Source organism: Dunckerocampus dactyliophorus, chromosome 19 (assembly GCF_027744805.1).
Source record: "Dunckerocampus dactyliophorus isolate RoL2022-P2 chromosome 19, RoL_Ddac_1.1, whole genome shotgun sequence".
Classification (NCBI taxonomy): domain Eukaryota; kingdom Metazoa; phylum Chordata; class Actinopteri; order Syngnathiformes; family Syngnathidae; genus Dunckerocampus; species Dunckerocampus dactyliophorus.
The window spans coordinates 12286838-12307863 of record NC_072837.1 but is presented as its reverse complement, the minus strand read 5'-3'; the positions used below and the strand labels follow the sequence as shown (position 1 = coordinate 12307863).

Genomic DNA, 21026 nt, shown 5'->3' with positions numbered 1-21026 from the left:
ATAATAGCACAAGAGTAAACCTCGTTAATCACGATTAATTGGTTCCAGGCCCGACTGTGATTAGTGAATTTTCGTGAAGTAGGATCCCTTACTAAACCGAGAAATTGGAAGTGGTTATGTGATTATTATATTGGAAACAGCGTTTGTCAATGCACATGTGCTACTTGGATGGATAAGTAAATAGCGTATGAATAAGGTACATACAATTTTTTAAAAAATGCTTTTAAGGGACCCATGCTATGTGCATAAATGCTTTCCTTTCTTGTTACGTCCACAGACGTACTCTGCCAATCACTACACTCCATTCCCGGATGAGCTCCGCCTCCTGTCCTACCAAATAGCAGCTGCCTGCGGCTTCCCAGGCTTCAGTGCAGAGGCAGGAATCCTCAATTACTACAGGTCCGACTCGTCTTTAGGGATCCACGTGGATGAATCGGAATTGGATCACAGTCGGCCGCTCCTGTCATTCAGGTATGTGGGTAGAACAATACACATTTTCATGTGTAGTAGGGACGTACATCTCTTTGTGATAAACAATTCGATTCAAATCTATATACAAAGGTATACGATATATTTTAAAAACAGAACGATTCAATACGAGTCGATGCCGTGCACAATGATGTAGACATTAATCTTACAAAGTAAAGATGGCAATTATATGAAAGTGGCATTCTTCTAGTATTTTCTAATGTGTAAAAGAGTACCTCATATCCCCGAGCATGCTGTAAGTCACTGGCAGAAATAAAGTCAACAGAGTAAAATGTCAAATGTATATATTGTTTAGACAAAGACCAAAAAAAAGACTTGCTGAGTGAACCTGTTTTACTCTGATGGGATCAGTATGTTACATACTATATTTTATATCTATATTTTTATACCTGTTACATTTGGAACATTTGAGTTTTAACGTCTTGATGTTGCTAGAAATGGAAGTGGAGCCACCAAAGTAAATTTCATTGTATACTGTCTGCAATGACAATAAGCCATCCATCCATCCCTCTACAGTATCTATATGAAATATAACTATGAAAATACAGTACAGACGTCTTAACATTCTGTCCAGTCAATCATACAAAATAAATAGTGCAAAGCCCCTTAAGTCATGGCACATCTCTTCAAAAGTGGGAAAAATGTGTCCAAGCACCGAAATATTTGCACATGGGTGCAATGAAAATGCTGTTTTAGCTTGGAAAAGTAAACAATCCCATACTCAAAATGTCACAACAATAGTAAGCGTGCAGCATTTCAGACTGAGCATAGTGTTTTCAACACGCCACGTAGGTAACAAAGGTGCAACATTTCAAAGTAATCAAGTTACAAAGCAAAAAAATGACCATACTCACCTCTGTTGATGTGGCTGGTCAAGTTTTGCGCCCTTGTAAAATCCGAAGACGTTTCAAACGTTAGTTGTTTTTTTTTTTGCTGATGTGTTGAAAATCTTCCGCAGTGCTATTTACATCCATTCTTGTCTTCAGTCATGACAAGCTATGGACCAGCGTGGCAATCCTGTCACCGGCAGGTCAGGCTCTCATGTTGTTTAAAAGACATTCTGTCAACCAAATCTTACCGATACAGGAGGATGCTACCGGCGCAGCTGAATCGTTCACTTGCAAAACCGGATATCCGGTCGCATTGATTTATCGTTCACAACCCTAACGTGTAGCAAGTGCACGGTCCCTCTAAGATTGGTACGGTTTACATATTATCCGAGGACGCTGCCGAATCGGTACTTTTGAAACTTTGGCAATGCTTAAATGGTGTCCACACCCGTACCTGAAAAAGGAAAACAATCCGAAATCAATGTCTTTTTATTTTTAGGGAATTATGTGACATGCAAATTGAATAGAATAGTTATTTAAATACTTCAATAATATAAATAACTAACTAATAAGTTCACCAATGTGAAATCAAATCCACAAGAAATTGTCATAATTATCACAACAAAACCAACAGCAATACATAACATTCCGCACAATTCAAACAAATATTTTTTGATACACAATTGTGGTTATGTTAGACTAACGCAGGGGTGTCCAAAGTGTGGCCCAGGGGCCATTTGCAGCCGCATGGCTGTTTTTTTTTTACCTGCAGCACATTCTAAAAATAAAATTTAACAAGACAAACAAAACAACAAGAGCAAAAAATCAGCAGCAATATTACAAGAATAAAGTCAAAATATTAATTTTTACGAGTTTTATGAGAATAACGTCAGAATAACTTAATTTTAGTTGCACAAAGCTAAAAATATATTTTTTAAACTACAAATACAGGTATATTTTATGGGAAAAAAAGTCATGTTATGAGAATAAAGTCAAAATATTATGGAACTAAAGTCATAATACACTCCTGATCAAAATGTTAAGACCAGTTGAAAAATTGCAAGAATGTACATTTTGCACTGTTGGATCTTAAGGAGGTCCTAAGTAGAGCTTCAAAATGCTAAAAAAAAAAAAAAAAAAGAAATGGGAGCGAGACTAAAACCATTTTTTGAATAATTTATTCCAAACAAGCATTAAAGTGAAATAGGCAGTTCATCAGCTGATCAAAAGTAAGACCACAGCCTTTAAAAGCCAAAATCTTGGCAAAAATGTGGATTCAATGTCATTTTCTGTCAGGTATTCACACCGTCATGATCTCTTGATGGCAAAGGCAAAAAAGCTTTCTCTCTTTGAACTCGGATTGTTGAGCTGCATAAGCAAGGCCTCTCACAGCAGTAAGACATTCATTTGAAACTTCTTCAAAGATCTTGAGGGTTATGGGGGAAAAAAAGCCAAGTGGTAGACACAAAAAAGACATGGGACCATACTCGGCACAAATGAAGGTTGTTGCTAGTGCTATCAGGCGGCATCTACGAGAGAAGGCTTTTAAGAACAAAAAACATCCTCAAAGGCCTCGTCTCTTTCAACGCCACAACATTGCCCGTTTGGAATTTGCACGAGAGCGCCAAACATGGGACGTCTCTGATGAGGAAAAAATTTAACCTTGACGTTCCTGATGGCTTCCAACGTTGCTGGCATGACAAGGAGATCCCACCTGAGATGTTTTCCACACGGCACGGTGGAGGGGGCGCCATCATGATCTGGGTTGCTTTTTCCTCCAATGGAACAATGGCGCTTCAGGTTGTGCAGGGGCGTCAAACGGCAGCCGGCTATGTGGAGATGTTGCAGGGGGCATCCCTCATGACTGCATTTTGAAGCTCTACTTAGAACCTGCTTAAGATCCAACAGTCCTAAATGTAAATTCTTATAATTTTTCAAATGGTCTGAAAATTTTGGTCAGGAGAGTATTAGAAGAAGATGAGTTACAAGAAAAAACAACAGCAGAAAAGGAGCAAACAGCTGTATGAGAAAAAAGTGAAAATATTAAGAGAAGTATTTTAACAAGAATAGTCACAATTTTACAAGAATAAACTTGTCATATTATGAGGGGAAAATAATGTCATTTTAGTTTAAATATTAAATTAAAAATGTATTTTTAAGTATGTCATAGTTTGAGAAACAAAACAAAAGTTGGGGAAAAATGTACTATTATGGGAATGAAGTCGTAATATTACAAGAAGAAAATTTACAAAGAAAGTTGAAATATTTGGGGAATAAGCAACTGCAAAAATGGGTAAAGAGTGAAGTTGATACTAATAATAGACTTTTTCTAATAGTGTTTTCTTGAAATATCCAGTATATAACTTCTTAGCAAATCTACTTGTACATGTGTTGCTTTACAAAACATCAAAGTGGCCCTTTGCATCCTTTCATTTTTCACGATGTGGCCCTCGCTGGGAAAGTTTGTACACCCCTGGACTAGCATTATAACGGTCTTTGCTGGTGAATCCTGAGTGTAAGAGTTGTGTCTTCATTGAGTAACTTACAAGACGTCACTTGCGCAATATCACCATCAAGTAGAATTCCACTGGGCTCAAGTCTGGAGACATCCTTGTCTCCTCCATCATCTTCACCTTCATCTTACTCAGCAAGAATCACTCATGTGAGTTTTCCAATGTTCCGCAGCAAACACACGGACTTTGCATGTTTTGTATTTTAGTTTTGGCCAGTCAGCCATCTTCCTCCTGGGCGGCACACAAAGACAGGACCCGCCCACCGCCATGTACATGCACAGCGGGGACCTGATGGTCATGTCGGGGCAGAGCCGCCTCCTTTACCACGCTGTACCTCGCATCATCCCAGCGCCTCAGGAGGTGGCGTGCAGCTGGCTTTCTGACCAACAGGGCGACACTGACGTGGCGCGGGTGTCGTCGGAGGACTGGGCTGTGTGCTCCAAGTATATCCAGAACTCCAGGATCAACGTGACTGTCAGACAGGTTTTGGGGCCAGGTCAGAGCTTCCCAGAGACACCTCTGGCAAACGAACAGCAAGCAGAAGGGAAAAGGAGACGTTGTAGTTACTCACCTGAACAGACATGATAGCATATTAGTGGCTTTTCTTTCAAGACTCAGGCTAAATACACACTTAATGAACACTTTGAACTGATACAATGTTGTCCTCATGTACACTCCTGATCAAAATCTTAAGACCAGTTGAAAACTTGCAAGAATTTACATTTAGGACTGTTGGATCTTAAGCAGGTTCTAAGTAGAGCTTCAAAATGCAGTCATGAGGGATGCCCTCTGCAACATCTCCACATAGCAAGCTGCCGTTTGACGCCCCTGCACACCCTGAAGCTCCATTGTTCCACTGAAGGAAAAAGCAGCCCAGATCATGATGGCGCCCCCTCCACTGTGCCGTGTGGGAAAACATCTCAGGTGGGATCTCCTTGTCATGCCAGTAACGTTGGAAGCCATCGGGAACGTCAAGGTTACATTTTTTCTCATCATAAAATAAAACTTTTCCAACTTTCAATGTCCCATGTTTGGTGCTCTCGTGCAAATTCCAAATGGGCAGTTTTGTGGCGTTGAAGAAGACGAGGCCTTTGAAGATGAAAACTTATTGAAAACTTATTTTTTTGGGGGGGTGTACAACTTGACTTGTTTGTTTCATAGGCCTCAGGATCTTTGAAGAAGTTTAAAATGACTGTCTTACTGCGTCCAACCTCAGCAGTAATGGCACGCAGAGAGAGGCCTTCCACGTTCAAAGAGAGAAAGCGTTTTTGCCTTTTGCCATCAAGAGATCATGACAGTGTGAATACCGGACGGAAAATGACATTGAATCCACGTTATTGTTGAGTTTTTGGCTTTTAAAGGCTGTGGTCTTAAACTTTTGATCAGCTGATGAACAGCCTATTTCACTTCAATGCTTGTTTGCAATCAGTTACTTACTCACATTTCTTTTTTGCATTTTGAAGCTCTACTTACAACCTCCTAACGATCCAACAGCACAAAATGTCAATTCTTGCAATTTTTCAACTCGTCTTAACATTTTGACGAGGAGTGTGGTAGACCGTGTTTATATGAACGTGTATCCGTAGAACATTTCAATAGTGTTTCTCACATTCTTTATCAAAATGCTGCCACTTGCGGCTTTGTTTGGCTCCATTTTGGCTTATTTTGCAGCAGGGATCAAAAGAAAAGCAGATCTTTGAGGTGAGAAACACTATTGAATTGAAGACATAACGTGGTGCGTTTGTCAACAATCATTTCTCCAATGAAAGCTTCAGAGTTATTTTGTACCTTATTTATTTGTTACATTAGAATACATCACATTTTACAATTCACAATTCCACATGTCCGAAATGGAGGAATCCTACCCCGTCTGTGTTTCACATCAGTTGCTAATACATCTGTTTGTTCACTTCCTGTATTCCACGTGTGCCATCTACCAATGCTGAAATAACATCACGAAATCACGAAAATAAGAGTTCATCTTTGTAAATCATTATAAATAAATTATTGAACATTCACAATAAACACAAAAGTTGTGTAATGTGTGTCCAGACAATGTAAGGATTGTAAGAAATGAGAAACAAGCAGTAAGTGCAAGAGTGATAAGACATCCAGTAGCATTGTACTGCATGTACGCAGTGCTTGAGGATTCTTCTTCCTTGCACTTTGTAAACATCCACTGCTTGTACTGCTTCTCGAAGTGGCCCGTTTGACTGCATTGTTGGAGTTCTTGACTCAGGCCGTTCCATCATTTGAGTCTACATCGCGATACATCAGCGTTGTTCGCAGGTGTACGTGTTTTAAGTCGAATTTGTCCCAAAAATCATATTTCTCCTCTCTTGTTAAGGATTCTATAACGTTTTTGGATTGCAGGTTATTGTTTGCTTTTATGCATAATTTTAGCAGTTTGAAGGTTTACCCGATCAGCAAATTTCCTCACATCTCCACACAATAACTAAGAGAACAATAAGGAGTATGGTGTGATTTTTGGTCCGGAACGGATTTTGTTTTATTCGGTATTGAAGTATTTCTTTCCACTTTATGTTGTATATTTTAATGTGGGATTTCCAGCTCATTGTGTCGTCTATTATAAAACCTAGAAATGTATTTTCGTTCACCCTGTCAATGTCTACGCCATCTATTGTGCATAAACTTCTGTTGAGGGATAGATACCATCTTTTTAGCTTTGTCATTTAATCTGTGACCTTTTGTTTTATTAGCTATAAAAACGTGTCTTATGTTAACATTCAGACCTTCAGGAACAGATTAAACCAAGGTTCTATTGTTTTTCTGAATAATTTGAATGATTATATCTTACAGCTAATAAAAAAAATAAGTATCTCCTAAAAATGTATTGTTTAAAAAAAAAAGTTGAATATTGTAATCTATTGGTAAAGTTTTTTTTTTTATTGGCAAGCATGGACGTCTAAAAAATGTAACAAAAATGGAAAAATTTGCAATAATTTTACAAGAATAAAATAAAAATATTAAGAGAAGTAAGTTGTTGAGAAAAAGCCATAATTTTATGAGAATAGCATTGTAATATGAGTCAAAATAACCTCATTTTACCAGTATAAAGTTGGAATTAAATTCAAAATTAAAGACAAAAGACATGACTTTTTAAAAAGTCTTAATAATATGAGAAAAAAAAACAAGTTGTAACTTTCGGAAAATTAGGTTGGAATATTTTAAACCCCCCCCCCCACAAAAAAGCAAAAAAAAATCAAAGTAAAATGTAATTTTTACGAGACTAAAGTCAGAATATCAAGAGAAAAAAGTCACATTCAAATGAGAAAAAAGTCACAATTTTAAGAAGTAAATTATGAGTAATAGTAATTTTAGTAGCATAGAGTTTAAACGTTTTTAAAATCTTAATATGAGAAACAAAATTGGAATTGTAAAAAGCAAAAATGAGAAAAAACAACAAAGTTGATACTCTTAGCCTTTCTCACCTCCTATCACAAAGCTGAGACATTTTTATTAAGTATATACTTAGCATATGTACATGTATATACCGTATATGTATACAGTATACAGGTGTATACTGTATATGTATACAGTATACATGTATATACCGTATATGTATACATGTATTTACAGTATGCAGTATGTACAGTACAGTGAAAGGAAATGCTTCCTACGCCAATGCAGTAGGTGGCGGTAATGCACCTTTTACGTTGAGTGCCACAACAAACAAGAAATTACACGCACACAATTTTTTTTCACGACAGCAGCGGTCGATTATCTATTGCTTTTCCTTGGGATCAGTCAGACCTAAATAGTCGCATCGCACAGTCTTCTGTGAGACTTCCTGGTCAACAGTGACTTACTGGCTTGTATGAGAAAATAGAATATATGTTTAGCATACTGTAACGTCATCGGATTTTGGTATTATTTAGCAGCAGAAACCAAAGAAGAGCCACACAGTCGTCGCCATAACAAGCAAACGTAGCGTAGTGGATGAGCTAACGTTAACGTTTGCTGGGTTTTAGCCATGTCCGCCTCTGCTGGATGCTCTCCGGCGGGCCACAACTCGGCCCTCAGCCCCGGCATGTCAGTGTTCCGCTGGTTGGAAGTGCTGGAGAAAGAGTTTGACAAGGCCTTCGTGGACGTCGATCTTCTGCTCGGAGAAATCGACCCAGACCAAGTGGACATTACGTACGAAGGCAGACAGAAGATGACCAGCCTGAGCTCCTGCTTTGCTCAGCTGTGTCACAAAGCCCAGACTGTTTTCCAGCTCAACCATAAACTAGAGGTTAGTAGCTCTTCATTTCCATCGCGTCATGGATGACTTACACGCCATACATATCTATAGAAATGGGATTGATGCCGAATGTTGTCTTGAAAGCTCAATCATTAACCTCAATTATTTTATGAAACGCTATCATGAACAGCCTTTCAAAACAAAGTAAAACATTACCACAGTCTGGTTTACGCCAGTGGTGTCCAAAGTGCGGCCGGGTGGCCATTTGTGCCCGGCGGCTGTTTGTTCATTGGCCCGCGGCAAATTGTAAATATATAATTTAACAAGAAAAAAAACAACAGCAAAAATCAGCAATTTTACAAGAATGTAAAAATATTAAGAGAAATTAGAAAAGTACCAGCGTAGACCTCTGCTGAGCACTGTAGTTCCCCCCATTTTATGATTCACCTTAAATATTAGTCCTACATTTATTTTATCTACATGTTTAGCTGGCTAATATTAGCATGCTAGAAGTACAAACATGCTAACACCTAGCATAATAGTGGTGTTTGTGTCTAGCTATGAAATTGGCTAAAAATGCTACTATGCTAATGTTAGCATGATTAGCATTGCTAGCATGTTAGCATACAGGCTAACACCTAGTATTAGTGATAAGTCTTTATATAAGTGTCTGTCTATAAAAATGGCAAAAAATTGTACTTTGCTAATGTTAACATGATAGCAATGTTAACATGGTAACACCTAGCATGATAGTGCTAAGTGTTTATATATGTGTCTACGCTTGAAAATAGCTAAAAATGCCAGTATGCAAACATTAGCATACTAATACGTAGCATGGTAGCGGAAGGTTGAATGAGGTGAATCTGTTGAGAAAGGTGGAAGTTAGTAGCAGGTAATAGCAGTTTTATGAAAACATGAATTTTGGGAAATTTAAAATTTTTTTCAGTATAAATATACAGTTGTAGGGAAAAGGGTGTATTTTGGGAAAACTTTGGATCACCTGCAAAATTTTATCAGTTCTTCTGTAACCCATTTTTGACAATTCCTGGAAATTTAATTCAAATCCATTCAGAAGAAACGCCGGCAAAACACAACCTCCGTGCCCGCGCTTGCACGTTGCGCTGTGCTTGGCGGAGGTAAGATGTTATACAATTATGAGAAACAAACAAAATAGTGAAGAAAGTGGTAACTCTTGGAAAATTAGGTCAGAGAAAAAGTTACTATGTTTCGAGAATTATTATGGAGATAAAGTCATAATTACGAGAAGAAATCTGACAAGCAAAAAGTTGAAATAGTTGGAAAATTTTAAAAAAACCTGTAATTTTATGGGAAGAAAAGTCAAAATATTAAGAGAAAAAGGTAATATTCATGCGAGAACAAAAGTTGTAATTTTAAGAGAATAAACTCGGAATACATTATTATGAGGAATAATAATCTCATTTTAGTAGCGTAGAGTTTTTGGAAAGTTAGGTTGGGGATAAAATTTTAATAGCATGGGAATAAAGTCAAAATATAATATTTCAAAAAGAAAATTTGCAAAGATTATATATGAAGGAAGTTGAAATATTTGGAAAATTTAAAAAAAATTCATGCGATTGAATGAATTTATTGATTATCGTCCCAGGCCTAACTTTGGCCACAATTTGGGTATTTTCTTTCCTGAGGGTTGAAGCCACCTTTGCTGCTAGCGGTTTAGACACTAGTGGTTGTGTGTGAGGGAGCAGGAAATGTACACAATTTCTTTGGTGTTGTCCCATAAAAAGATAACATCAAATATTAGCAGAAATATGAAGGGTGTACCCACTTTAGTTACAAAAGCGTGCTTTCAGGGTAAAATAAAAGTGACTGATGTTCCACATTGATTAGTTCCAGCTCCACCGATGATATGATGGATATTTCTTGTCCACTTTTACAACACAATGCAGAATTACAAGTCACATGGGGGGATGAGTACCCGACTCCGTTGCTACTACGGAGTACCAAGTCAAGTAAAATCAAACAGGACCATGTTTTGGTACCTAAACGCATCCTGAGATACGACGTGTCCCAAAGGCCTAGCTAACACAGAGCCAGCCTGTGAGCGGAGACTGTTGACCTGGATGCTTCTGCTGTTCCGCCCCCCCCGTGCTTACCACCTTCACCTTTCCAGGCCCAGCTCGTAGACCTGCGTTCCGAGCTGACCGAGGCCAAGGCGGAGCGCGTGGTGGTGGAGAGAGAAGTCCACGACCAGCTGCTGCAGCTTCACTCTCTCCAGCTGCAGCTCCACGCCAAGCAAGGGCAAGCTCCCGACTCTGACTCCATCAAACACCGACTGGTAAGCTGACGGTGTCGCGGTCTCATTTGCTTTTTCTTCTGCCTTTTCTCCCATATAATGACTTGTCTTTCTCTTCCTCCCTTTGCTGTGTTGACATTATGGTCTGTAAATCCTCTCTTCCGCACTGGCAAGGCCACATGTTGAAATACTACCCACTACTACTGAAGCTGGTTTTGATCACTTTTCTAATCTGTGACTTCTCTCTCTTCTTCTGCTGCCTCTTTTCCACTAAAGCCTGCCTGTACAGTGGAGCAGATGGTAAGTCTGTGTGTGTGTGTGTGTGTGTGTGTGTGTGTGTGTGTGTGTGTGTGTGTGTGTGTATTTGTCGTTCTTTAAGCCTTTGTACTGATGTCCTTGTTCTTGGATCTGTTCCTTTTACTTTTTGAGCAGTGTAGTGGAGATTTTATGAGTGTTTACTAGTAGTAGTAGTAGTAGTAGTAGTAGTAGTAGTAGTAATAATAATAGTATTAGTAGTGGTGGTGGTGAAGTAGTAGTTCAGAGTTGTACTCAAAATCATACAGTGGTGGTTCTCGGTTTACGGCGTTCCGAGTTTTGCTGTTTTGTGGATACATACGCATGCGCATGAATGAAATATTAGCTTAATATTGTTTGGTAAGCGTGAGGCCTGCTGGAGAACTAGCTACAGTGCGGTGCGCCGCAGGAGGATACACTATGCAGCTCACATGGAGCCATACTACTATCAACAGTGGACTGCCAGGACCATCCTTAAGGCAGGGCTCCAGACGTACTTAGTTTTATAGGGGCACAGTGGCCCCTAACGTAGAAGAAAACTGCACTTTTTGTGAGACATGAACACACATGCAGGGTTTTGTGAAGGCGTGGGGGTGGGCTGCATGGGACTGCAGCCGCTGTGTCGTGCTGCTGCTGCATCTGCAATTTTTTTTATGATGACAAAAAACGTTTATGACTTCATTATTTATGAACTTATTTAAGTAAGGTTTTTCAACAACCAGCAGAACATGAACCGAGAACATTGCAAAACTGTTAATTTAATGGCAGCGTGTGTGCTGCAGATGGCACTAATGTTTACAAGCTTGGTTGGAGCGCCTCTGCGAGTGAAAAAGGCTTAGAAGAAGATATTCAGGAAGTGTTGCCAGTGTTTACATAGGGATGGTACTGTATGTTCCCTAAATAATGAAAGAATAAATGGCCAGCGATTGGACTTTGTATTGTACATGGTGAGGTTGAACTGCTGTGTGCGTAGCCTAGTTTACACTTGCACACACTTTGTCCCCACCCTTGTACACAATGCTGCGTGCCAGTGAGTAACTTGGTCGTAAACAGGTGTGAATGGAGGACGTGTAAGCTGTGCGGGCCTGCGTGCCAATTCGAAAAGAAACTTTTGAAATGTAAAACATTTCTGGCATGCATAATGTTCGTGCCAGTTGCATGAACTAGCCAAACAATGGAGGCGGTGCCATGAATGCTTCCCGGATGCGGGAAGTGGTGCACGTACTACTGTATGCCATACACTAGATGTAAACACTACTTGACTCAGGTGTAAATAAGTCGTGCAGTGGGTTCGTACATTATAGCGATTTAATTTATCTTATTTATGATGTATTGTTTAAAACTAAGACATGAATAACATCAAATTAAAAGCACAAAAAGAATGCCGACCCACCATCCACCAGTTCAAGCCTGGAGTTTTTCCAGAGAGATTATTACATCGCTGTTTGACTTGTGTGGTAAAAGGCAGTGTGCTAGCATGAATTAGACAAATGAATTGAGACAAATGTGCACATTAGCACTCAATAAGTCATCAAAACTTACCTTTATGCATTCCCACATAGTATCAGCATTTGACACCAAATATGAGGTGAAAGAAAAATGGTAAAAATACAGTATAGTAGTCTATCTGTGCGGCATGAGATAAAGTTAGCACACGCACAATGGACATGCATCAAGTGAGACGGATGTAACAGAGAGAATCCGGCCACTTTTCAAAATAAAACATTAAAAATAATAATAATAATGGAAATTATTTTTTCTTTCTGTGAGGCCTGGTACCAAATGACCCACTGATCTAAATGACACGTATTGCCATGGCGACTTGCAGGACAATGTGGAGGCAAAATGCTTGTCTCTTCAGTTGCAGCAGGCCCCTTGTATGCTGGGACACTTCCTCTGTTGCGCCAGAAGGCAATTTGTTGTGTAACTGTATTGATAGTGAGTGCAGTTCATGCTTTCCACCAAAAGAGGGCATTGTTAACACACTAATGTTATGTTCTGCATCATCGTGGCCAAAGTGCAGCCTGAGGGCCATTTGCTGCCTCTCTGTTTGTTTGTTTTTTTTTATTTTTATGTAAAATATCATTTTAACAAGAAAACTAAAAAAAAAAAAAAAAAAGCACGACAAGACAGCAAAACCGGAAAATATCCGAAATTTTACAAGAATGTCATATTTTGAGGAAAAATAACGTCATTTTAGAAATATTACAGATAAAGTCATAATATTGGAAAATTAGGTTGCAGAAAAAATGATATTGTCACAAGAATAAAGTCAGAATATTATGGGAATAAAGTCAAAATTACAAGAAGAAAATTTACAAGAAGAAAGTTGAAGTAGTTGGAAAAAGAACAGCAGCAGGAATAAAAAAAAAATGCTGTAGTCTTATGAGAGTAAAGTCAAAATATAAAGAGAAAGAAGTCGTATTCCAATGGGGAAAAAAGGTTGGTTTTTTTACGTGAATAAACGGGAATAAAATGATGAGGAAAAAGACCAAAAAAAATTGTAACATGAAAAACAATCAAAACAAAATTAAGTTGTCATTTTTGGAAAATTAGGCTGAGGAACAAATTTCAGTATTATGGGAATAAAGTCAAAATATTATTGGAGTAATTTTTGAGTACAAAATTTACGACGATTAAGAAAGAAGACAGCAAAAATGGGGAAAAAACGTAAATAGCAAGGTTGATACTAACAGGTTTTTCCGTCTATATCTCAAAGCTGAAATGCAGTTTTTTCTTGAAATATATATCACTTTTTAGCATATGCTTTATAAAATATCCAAGTAGCCTTCACATCTTTCCTTTTGCAGTATGTGGCCCGTGCTACATGGTGATAGTGTCATGTCAACTACAGCTGCAATGGTAACAAAACTACTTCAGAGAAACACGTTTATTGCATTTGAAAGGGTGTACTTGCATCATTGTGATTTATTTCATTACATTCGTGGTTATCAACAAAATGTTGACAATGATACGGTTCATGTGTAATGACGATGACATCCTGGTATGATGAAGAATACGGTGGGTACACTTTGTGATTGGGCCCATTCAACGCGGCTTGCAGCTTTAAGAAATGTCCACAAGGGACAAATATAGCCATCTAGTGGATGTCTAATTCCTTGAGTCATGAGTCCTCATCCTAGATGCATGCGGTTGCGCTGCAAACTATTAAACGGTATTGCGTGCGGTGCTTGTTGTTGTGTTGTGTTCACATGTCATTGTGTTGTGTTGTAGGAACAGGAGCTGGAGGCCAACAAGAAGGAGAAATTGACTGAAGCGAGGATGGAAGCTGACGTTCGACTGTACAGGAAAGAAAACGAGGCTCTTCGCCGGCACATGGCTGTACTTCAGGCTGAAGTGTACGGCGCTCGACTTGCTGCCAAATACTTGGACAAGGAACTGGCTGGCAGGTAATGGATTCAGAAGTTGTGGTTTGGCTAACACTGTTGCTGCAGTGTATTGTGTTTTTAGATGTTAGAGCACACGGGGCCAAATCACGTTGCACGGTGTTCCCTCGCGCTATCACGGTTCACCTTTCGCGGATTCGCAGAATTATTTTTTTTGTTCCAGGCCGAACCTGGCCCTTTAAAAAGAACTGCATTGTGGGAAGTTGAGTGTCTGTCGCTTCCCTCTCTCGTTTGTTTGCATCGCCCGTTGTTTTCTGCGTCCTGATTGGCTGTAGACTATTGTCAGTCAATCTCCTTCGTGCCGTCCTGCCGTGTCTCCTGTGTCATCGCTAGCTTGCTAGCTTGTCAATGAATGTTGGGTTCGTCCGCAGCAATATGTTTGCACAAGGATACAAAAACACTACAGTACAGCAGAACGGCGCCAGGATGAAAAAGGCACGGTCACAGGAGTGAAATATGTGTGAGTGACTTGATTTCTTGTGTTGATCATGAAAATTTAAACAAAAGAACTTTTTGGAGAGTGTTAAAATAAGAGAGAAACGTGAGAAACTCTTATTGCCTGTGTGAGAAAGGAGTACAACATGTATGGTGAGGGGTTTTACAGCCTTAAAACATTTAAAAACTGTCAAAAAATGAAATTGATTTGGCTTATTGTGGGCTTTTTTGGGAACCTATCCCCCACGATAAACGAGGGAACACTGTATTTCACAGCTTTTCCAACATTTTGCTCCCAGGGTGCAACAGATCCAGTTACTGGGCCGTGACATGAAAGGGCCGGCACACGACAAGCTGTGGAACCAACTGGAGGCTGAGATCCATCTTCACCGCCACAAAACTGTCATCCGAGCATGCAGGGGGCGCAACGATCCCAAGAAACCCCTTCCCTCGCCTGTTGGGCATGTGGGTATCAACATATGGCATTCTGTTCTGTCACTGAATTGTGTTTCTGAAGCTGACATCTTGTGATCGTAGGAACCCGACATGCTGAAGAAAAGTCAGGGAGTGGGTCCTATCAGGAAGGTGTCGCTCATCAAAGATGACCATGAGGGTCTGGGCATCTCCATCACGGTGAGTCAGCCTGTAGCTCTGTAGCACTTTCACCCCCTGTGGTAAGGTTGAAAGTGGGGTGTTTTTTCAAAGAAATATTAATTAATAAATCATGCTGTTGTTTTGTAGTTGAAAACGGCCTATTATTAATCACAAAATATGCATATTCAAGCAAATGTTACTTATTTTTTGCCTAAAATAATCATTGCCAATAATCATATAACAACAACACGGGCTACTGTTGTGGCCGCAGTCCAGCTAAAACACAACTCTAAACCCCCCGACTCACTTCCTGTCCACACGCCCAGAAGACATTTATTAGAACACACACACAAGCACAAGTCTAATTTCTATCTTAAATTGATTATTTTCTCTAATTATAGCTACTGTATTGGGAAATAGGAGTGTAAATGTGACTATAGGGGTGTTATTTCATGTCTAGAGGGCTCTAATAATGTTGAAAAGTGTATTTAGAAGGTTCTAACTGAAAATATTCCATTCATAAATAAGGAATCCTACTTGGCGGAAATTCACTCTGTACATTACTGTACATTAAATACAATAGTACACTTATTACAATACATGTGCATACAATACAATAGAACACTTATTACAATACATGTGCATACAATACAATAGAACACATTACAATACATGTGCATACAATACAATAGAACACATTACAGTACATGTACATACAATACAATAGAACACTTATTACAATACATGTACATACAACTCCTCCCTGAGCTACCACCTTATCGTGGTGGAGGAGTTTGCGTGTCCCGATGATCCTAGGAGCTAAGTTGTCAAGGGTTTCTATGCCCCTGGTACGGTCACCCACGACAAACAGGTCCTAAGTGAGGGACCAAAGAGTAGCTCAATAGACCTCTATGATGACAAAAAACATTGGACCACATTTTCCCTTGCCTGGACGTGGGTCACCGGGGCCCCCCTCTGGAGCCAGGCCTGGAGGAGGGGCCTGATGGCGAGCGTCTGGTGGCCGGGCCTACACCCATGGGGCCCGGCCGGGCACAGCCCAAGGAGACAACATGGGTCCCCCCTCCAATGAGCTCACCACTCAGGGGAGGGGCCAAAGGGGTCGGGTGCAGAGTGAGCTGGGTGACAGCCGAAGGCGGGGACCTTGGCGGTCCAATCCTCAGCTACAGAAACTAGCTCTAGGGACATGGAATGTCACCTCTCTGGTAGGGAAAGAGCCTGAGCTGGTGCATGAGGTTGAGAAGTTCCGGCTAGATATAGTCGGACTCACCTCAACGCACAGCAAGGGCTCTGGAACCAGTCCTCTTGAGAGGGGTTGGACCTTGTTCCACTCTGGCGTTGCCAGCAGTGAGCGGCGACGGGCAGGGGTGGCAATTCTTGTTGCGCCCCGGCTTGTGGCCGGCATGTTGGAGTTTAACCCGGTGAACGAGAGGGTAGTTTCCCTCCGCCTTCGAGTGGAGGGACGGGTCCTGACTGTTGTTTGTGCTTATGCGCCAAACAGCAGTTCAGAATACCCACCTTTTTGGAGTCTCTAGAGGAAGTCCTGGAGAGTGCTCCCTCAGGCGATTCTGTTCTGCTGGGGGATTTGAATGCTCACGTTGGCAGCGACAGTGAGACCTGGAGAGGCGTGATTAGGAGGAACGGCCCCCCTGATCTGAACCCGAGCGGTGCTTTGTTATTGGACTTCTGTGCTCGTCACAGATTGTCGATAACAAACACAATGTTCAAGCATAAGGGTGTCCACATGTGCACTTGGCACCAGGACACCCTAGGCCGCACTTCCATGATTGACTTTGTGGTCGTATCATCGGACTTGCGGCCGTATGTTTTGGACACTCGGGTGAAGAGAGGGGCGGAGCTGTCAACTGATTACCACCTGGTGGTAAGTTGGCTCCGATGGTGGGGGAGGATGCCGGTCAGACCTGGCAGGCCCAAACATATTGTGAGGGTCTGCTGGGAACGACTGGCAGAGTCCCCTGTCAGAAGGAGTTTCAACTCCCACCTCCGGGAGAGCTTTGACCATGTTCCGAGGGAGTTGGCGGACATTGAGTCTGAATGGGCCATGTTCCGTGCCTCTATTGTCAAGGCAGCTGATCGGAGCTGTGGCCGTAAGGTGGTTGGTGCCTGTCGTGGCGGTAATCCCAGAACCCATTGGTGGACACCAGTGGTGAGGGATGCCGTCAAGATGAAGAAGGCTCATGGGACTCATGGGACTCCGGAAGCAGCTGACAGGTATCGGCAGGCCGAGCGGTCTGCGGCTCTGGCAGTTCCTGAGGCAAAAACTCGGACATGGGAGGAGTTCGGAGAAGCCATGGAGAACGACTTCCGGACGGCTTCCAAGAGATTCTGGACCACCATTCGGTGTCTCAGGAGGGGAAAGCAGTGCACAATCAACACCGTGTATGGTGGGATACTGTGCTGCTGACCTCGACTCAGGATGTTGTGGATCGGTGGAAAGAATACTTCGAAGACCTCCTCAATACCACCGACACGTCTTCCTATCAGGAAGCAGAGCCTGCGGACTCCACGGTGGGCTCTCCTATCTCTGGGGCTGAGGTTGTCAAAAAGCTCCTCGGTGGCAGGGCCCCGGGGGTGGATGAGAGCCGCCCGGAGTTCCTTAAGGCCATGGATGCTGTAGGCATGTCTTGGTTGACACGACTCTGCAGCATCGCGTGGACATCGGGGGCAGTGCCTCTGGATTGGCAGGCCGGGGTGGTGGTCCCCCTTTTTAAGAAGGGGGACCGGCGGGTGTGTTCCAACTATTGTGGTATGACACTCCTCAGCCTCTCTGGTAAGGTCTATTCAGGGGTTCTGCAGAGGAGGATCCGCCGGATAGTTGAATCTTGGATTCAGGAGGAGCAGTGTGGTTTTCATCCTGGTCGTGGAACTGTGGACCAGCTCTACTGTACACTCTCAGCAGGGTCCTTGAGGGTGCATGGAAGTTTGCCCAACCAGTCTACATGTGTTTTGTGGACTTGGAGAAGGCATTCGACCGTGTTCCTCGAGGAATTCTGTGGAGAGTTCTCCGGGAGTATGGGGTATCAGACCAGCTAATTCAGGCTGTTCGTTCCCTGTATGACCGGTGTCAGAGTTTGGTTCGCATTGCCGGCAGTAAGTCGGACCTGTTTCCAGTGAAGGTTGGACTCCGCCAGGGCTGCCCTTTGTCACCAATTCTGTTCATTATTTTTATGGACAGAATTTCTAGGCACAGCCAGGGCATTGAGGGGTTCCGGTTTGGTGGCTGCAGGATTGAGTCTCTGCTTTTTGCAGATGATGTGGTCTTGCTGGCTTCATCAAGCCGTGAACTTCAACTTTCACCGGATCGGTTCGCAGCCGAGTGTGAAGCGGCTGGGATGAGAATCAGCACCTCCAAGTCCGAGTCCATCGTTCTCGCCCGGAAAAGGGTGGAATGCCATCTCCGGGTCGGAGATGAGATCCTGCCCCAAGTGGAGGTGTTTAGGTACCTTGGGGTCTTGTTCACGAGTGAGGGAAGGATGGAACGCGAGATCGACAAGCGAATTGGTGCGGCGTCTGCAGTGATGCGGACTCTACATTGGTCTGTTGTGGTGAAGAGAGAGCTAAGCCAAAAGGCAAAGCTCTGAATTTACTGGTCGATCTACGTTCCTACCGTCACCTATGGTCATGAGCTTTGGGTAATGACCGAAAGGACAAGATCGCGGGTACAAGCGGCCGAAATTAGTTTTCTCCGTAGGGTGGCTGGGCTCTCCCTTAGAGATAAGGTGAGAAGCACTGTCATCCGGGAGAGACTCGGAGTAGAACCGCTACTCCTCCGCATTGAGAAGAGCCAGATGAGGTGGCTTGGGCATCTGGTCAGGATGCCTCCCGGACGCCTCCCTGGGGAGGTGTTCAAGGCAAGTCTGGCCGGTAGAAGGCCTCGGGGAAGACCCAGGACACGTTGGAGAGACTATGTTTCCCAACTGGCCTAGGAACGCCTCGGGATCCGCCGCGAGGAGCTGGCTGAAGTGGCCGGGGAGAGGAAAATCTGGGCCTCCCTGCTTAGGCTGTTGCCCCCGCGACCCGATCTTGGATAAGCGGTAGAAGATGGATGGATGGATGGATGGATGGATGTACATGAGACAAAGGTTCAAGGCAGACGGCTCCAAATTTGTTTCACTGAAAAAGTCAAAGACCATTTTGATATTTTTCATTTTGTAAAAATAATATTTTGACTTTTTTCCTTCATTATAACTTGTTCCCGAACCCAAATTTCCAACTATGACAACTTTTGTTTTAATATTTCAAAACAAGTTTTAATACAAGTTTTTTTCTCTGTGGTATTTTTACTTTATTCTTGTAAAATTACTGGTGATTGTTCCAATTTTGCTGTTTAAAATAAGTTACTGTAATGGATTGAGATCAAGGTTGCAAGGTCCACCTACTGAGCTCATGTGTGTGTAAATATTTTTGGCAATATGCATATAACCATAAAGGCAAAAAACATACCTGATTTACTCCTAACTGTGTGTGTGTGTGTGTGTGTGTGTGTGTGTGTGTGTGTGGTCAGGGGGGAAAGGAGCATGGTGTTCCCATCCTCATCTCAGAGATCCATCCAGGGCAGCCTGCAGACAGATGTGGAGGTTTGCACGTCGGAGACGCCATCTTGGCTGTCAACAGCATCAATCTGAGAGATGCCAAACACAAAGAGGCTGTCACCATTCTCTCCCAACAGGTAACACCACTTCACTGGTGTACACACACACACACTCACGCTTCTCCAAAGCTCTTTCTGCATCATCTCTTTGTACCAGTCGGGGCAGATAGAGTTCGAAGTGGTGTACGTGGCTCCAGAGGTGGACAGCGATGATGAGAATGTGGAGTACGAAGACGACAACGGTCATCGCTACAGACTCTACCTGGATGAGCTGGAGGAGAACAGTACCGCGCCACCCTGTGGCGGCTCAGCATCTTTACAAGGTGTGTTCACAATCCCTCCATAAAGTGGACAGAATGCATCATTCATCCGTTACAGAAGGTCCGACTCTAACCCAGGGTTAGTTAGGGTTAGTTAACCCAGGGTTAGTTAGGGTTAGTTCCTCATAATATTACACAGAACAAGAATTTCATTGCATAGTAGAACTACTGTTTTACTGTGCATATGACAATAAAACTCTTGAATCTTGAATATTATGACTTATTTTAACTCGATGCTACTAAAATTACATTTTTTCCAATAGTCTGTCAAGTTTATTCTCCTAAAAGATAACAACTTTATTCTCTTATTTTGACTTTATTCCCATATTGCTGCTGTTTCTTTACATTTCCAACAAGTTCAACTTTCTTGCTGTAAATGTTCTTCTTAGAATTATGACTTTATTCCCATGTTTTGACTTTATTCTCATAACATTAGAACTTTTTGTACAACCACATTTTTCAAAAATGACAACATGATTTGATTTGTTGTTCGGGGTCGTGTTCATGAGTGAGGGACGGTTGGAGCGTGAGGTCGATAGGCAGATCGGTGCCGCGTCTGCAGTAATGCGGTCGCTGTACCGGACCGTCGTGGTGAAGAGAGAGCTGAGCCGGAAGGCAAAGGCCCTCGTGACCTGGACAAGCGGAGGAGGATGGATGGATGGATGGATGGATGGATGATTTGTTGTTTTGATTGTTGCTCATATTTTATAGCATGTATATATTTAACCATATATAAAAAAATCATGTCGTATTTCTTTAATATTTTGACTTTATGCTGCTAAAATAGCATTTTGCCCTCTCATAATATTACGTTATTCTTGTAAAATGATGACACTTTCTCATCAGATTACTTTTAATAACTTTTTTCTCTTAATATTTTAACTTTATTCTTATAAAATGACTGCAGATTTTTCCATTTTTGCTGCTGTTTTTTTTTTTTTTAGTTCAATTATATTTTGAGAATGTTCCGCGGGCCAATAAGGAAACAACTGCGGACCGCAAATGGCCCCCCGGGCCGCACTTTGGACACCACTGGTC

At 41.9% G+C, this 21026-nt stretch overlaps 1 protein-coding gene across 3 annotated transcripts in view; it reads left to right on the top strand.

Annotated features, from left to right (window-relative positions):
- The first annotated feature begins 284 nt into the window (after positions 1-284).
- gopc (golgi-associated PDZ and coiled-coil motif containing) overlaps positions 285-21026 on the top strand; it is a 28431-nt gene continuing 7689 nt past the window's right edge. For 2 of the 3 annotated variants that reach the window (XM_054761552.1, XM_054761551.1), the window contains exons 1-9: positions 285-471; positions 7825-8087; positions 10186-10350; positions 10585-10608; positions 13837-14012; positions 14744-14909; positions 14982-15077; positions 19582-19746; positions 19826-19991. In XM_054761552.1, the coding sequence (XP_054617527.1) occupies positions 429-471; positions 7825-8087; positions 10186-10350; positions 10585-10608; positions 13837-14012; positions 14744-14909; positions 14982-15077; positions 19582-19746; positions 19826-19991 (1264 nt within the window). In that variant the 5' untranslated portion in view covers positions 285-428. The remainder of the gene's footprint in view (positions 472-7824; positions 8088-10185; positions 10351-10584; positions 10609-13836; positions 14013-14743; positions 14910-14981; positions 15078-19581; positions 19747-19825; positions 19992-21026) is intronic. The other variant, XM_054761553.1, reaches the window with a different exon arrangement.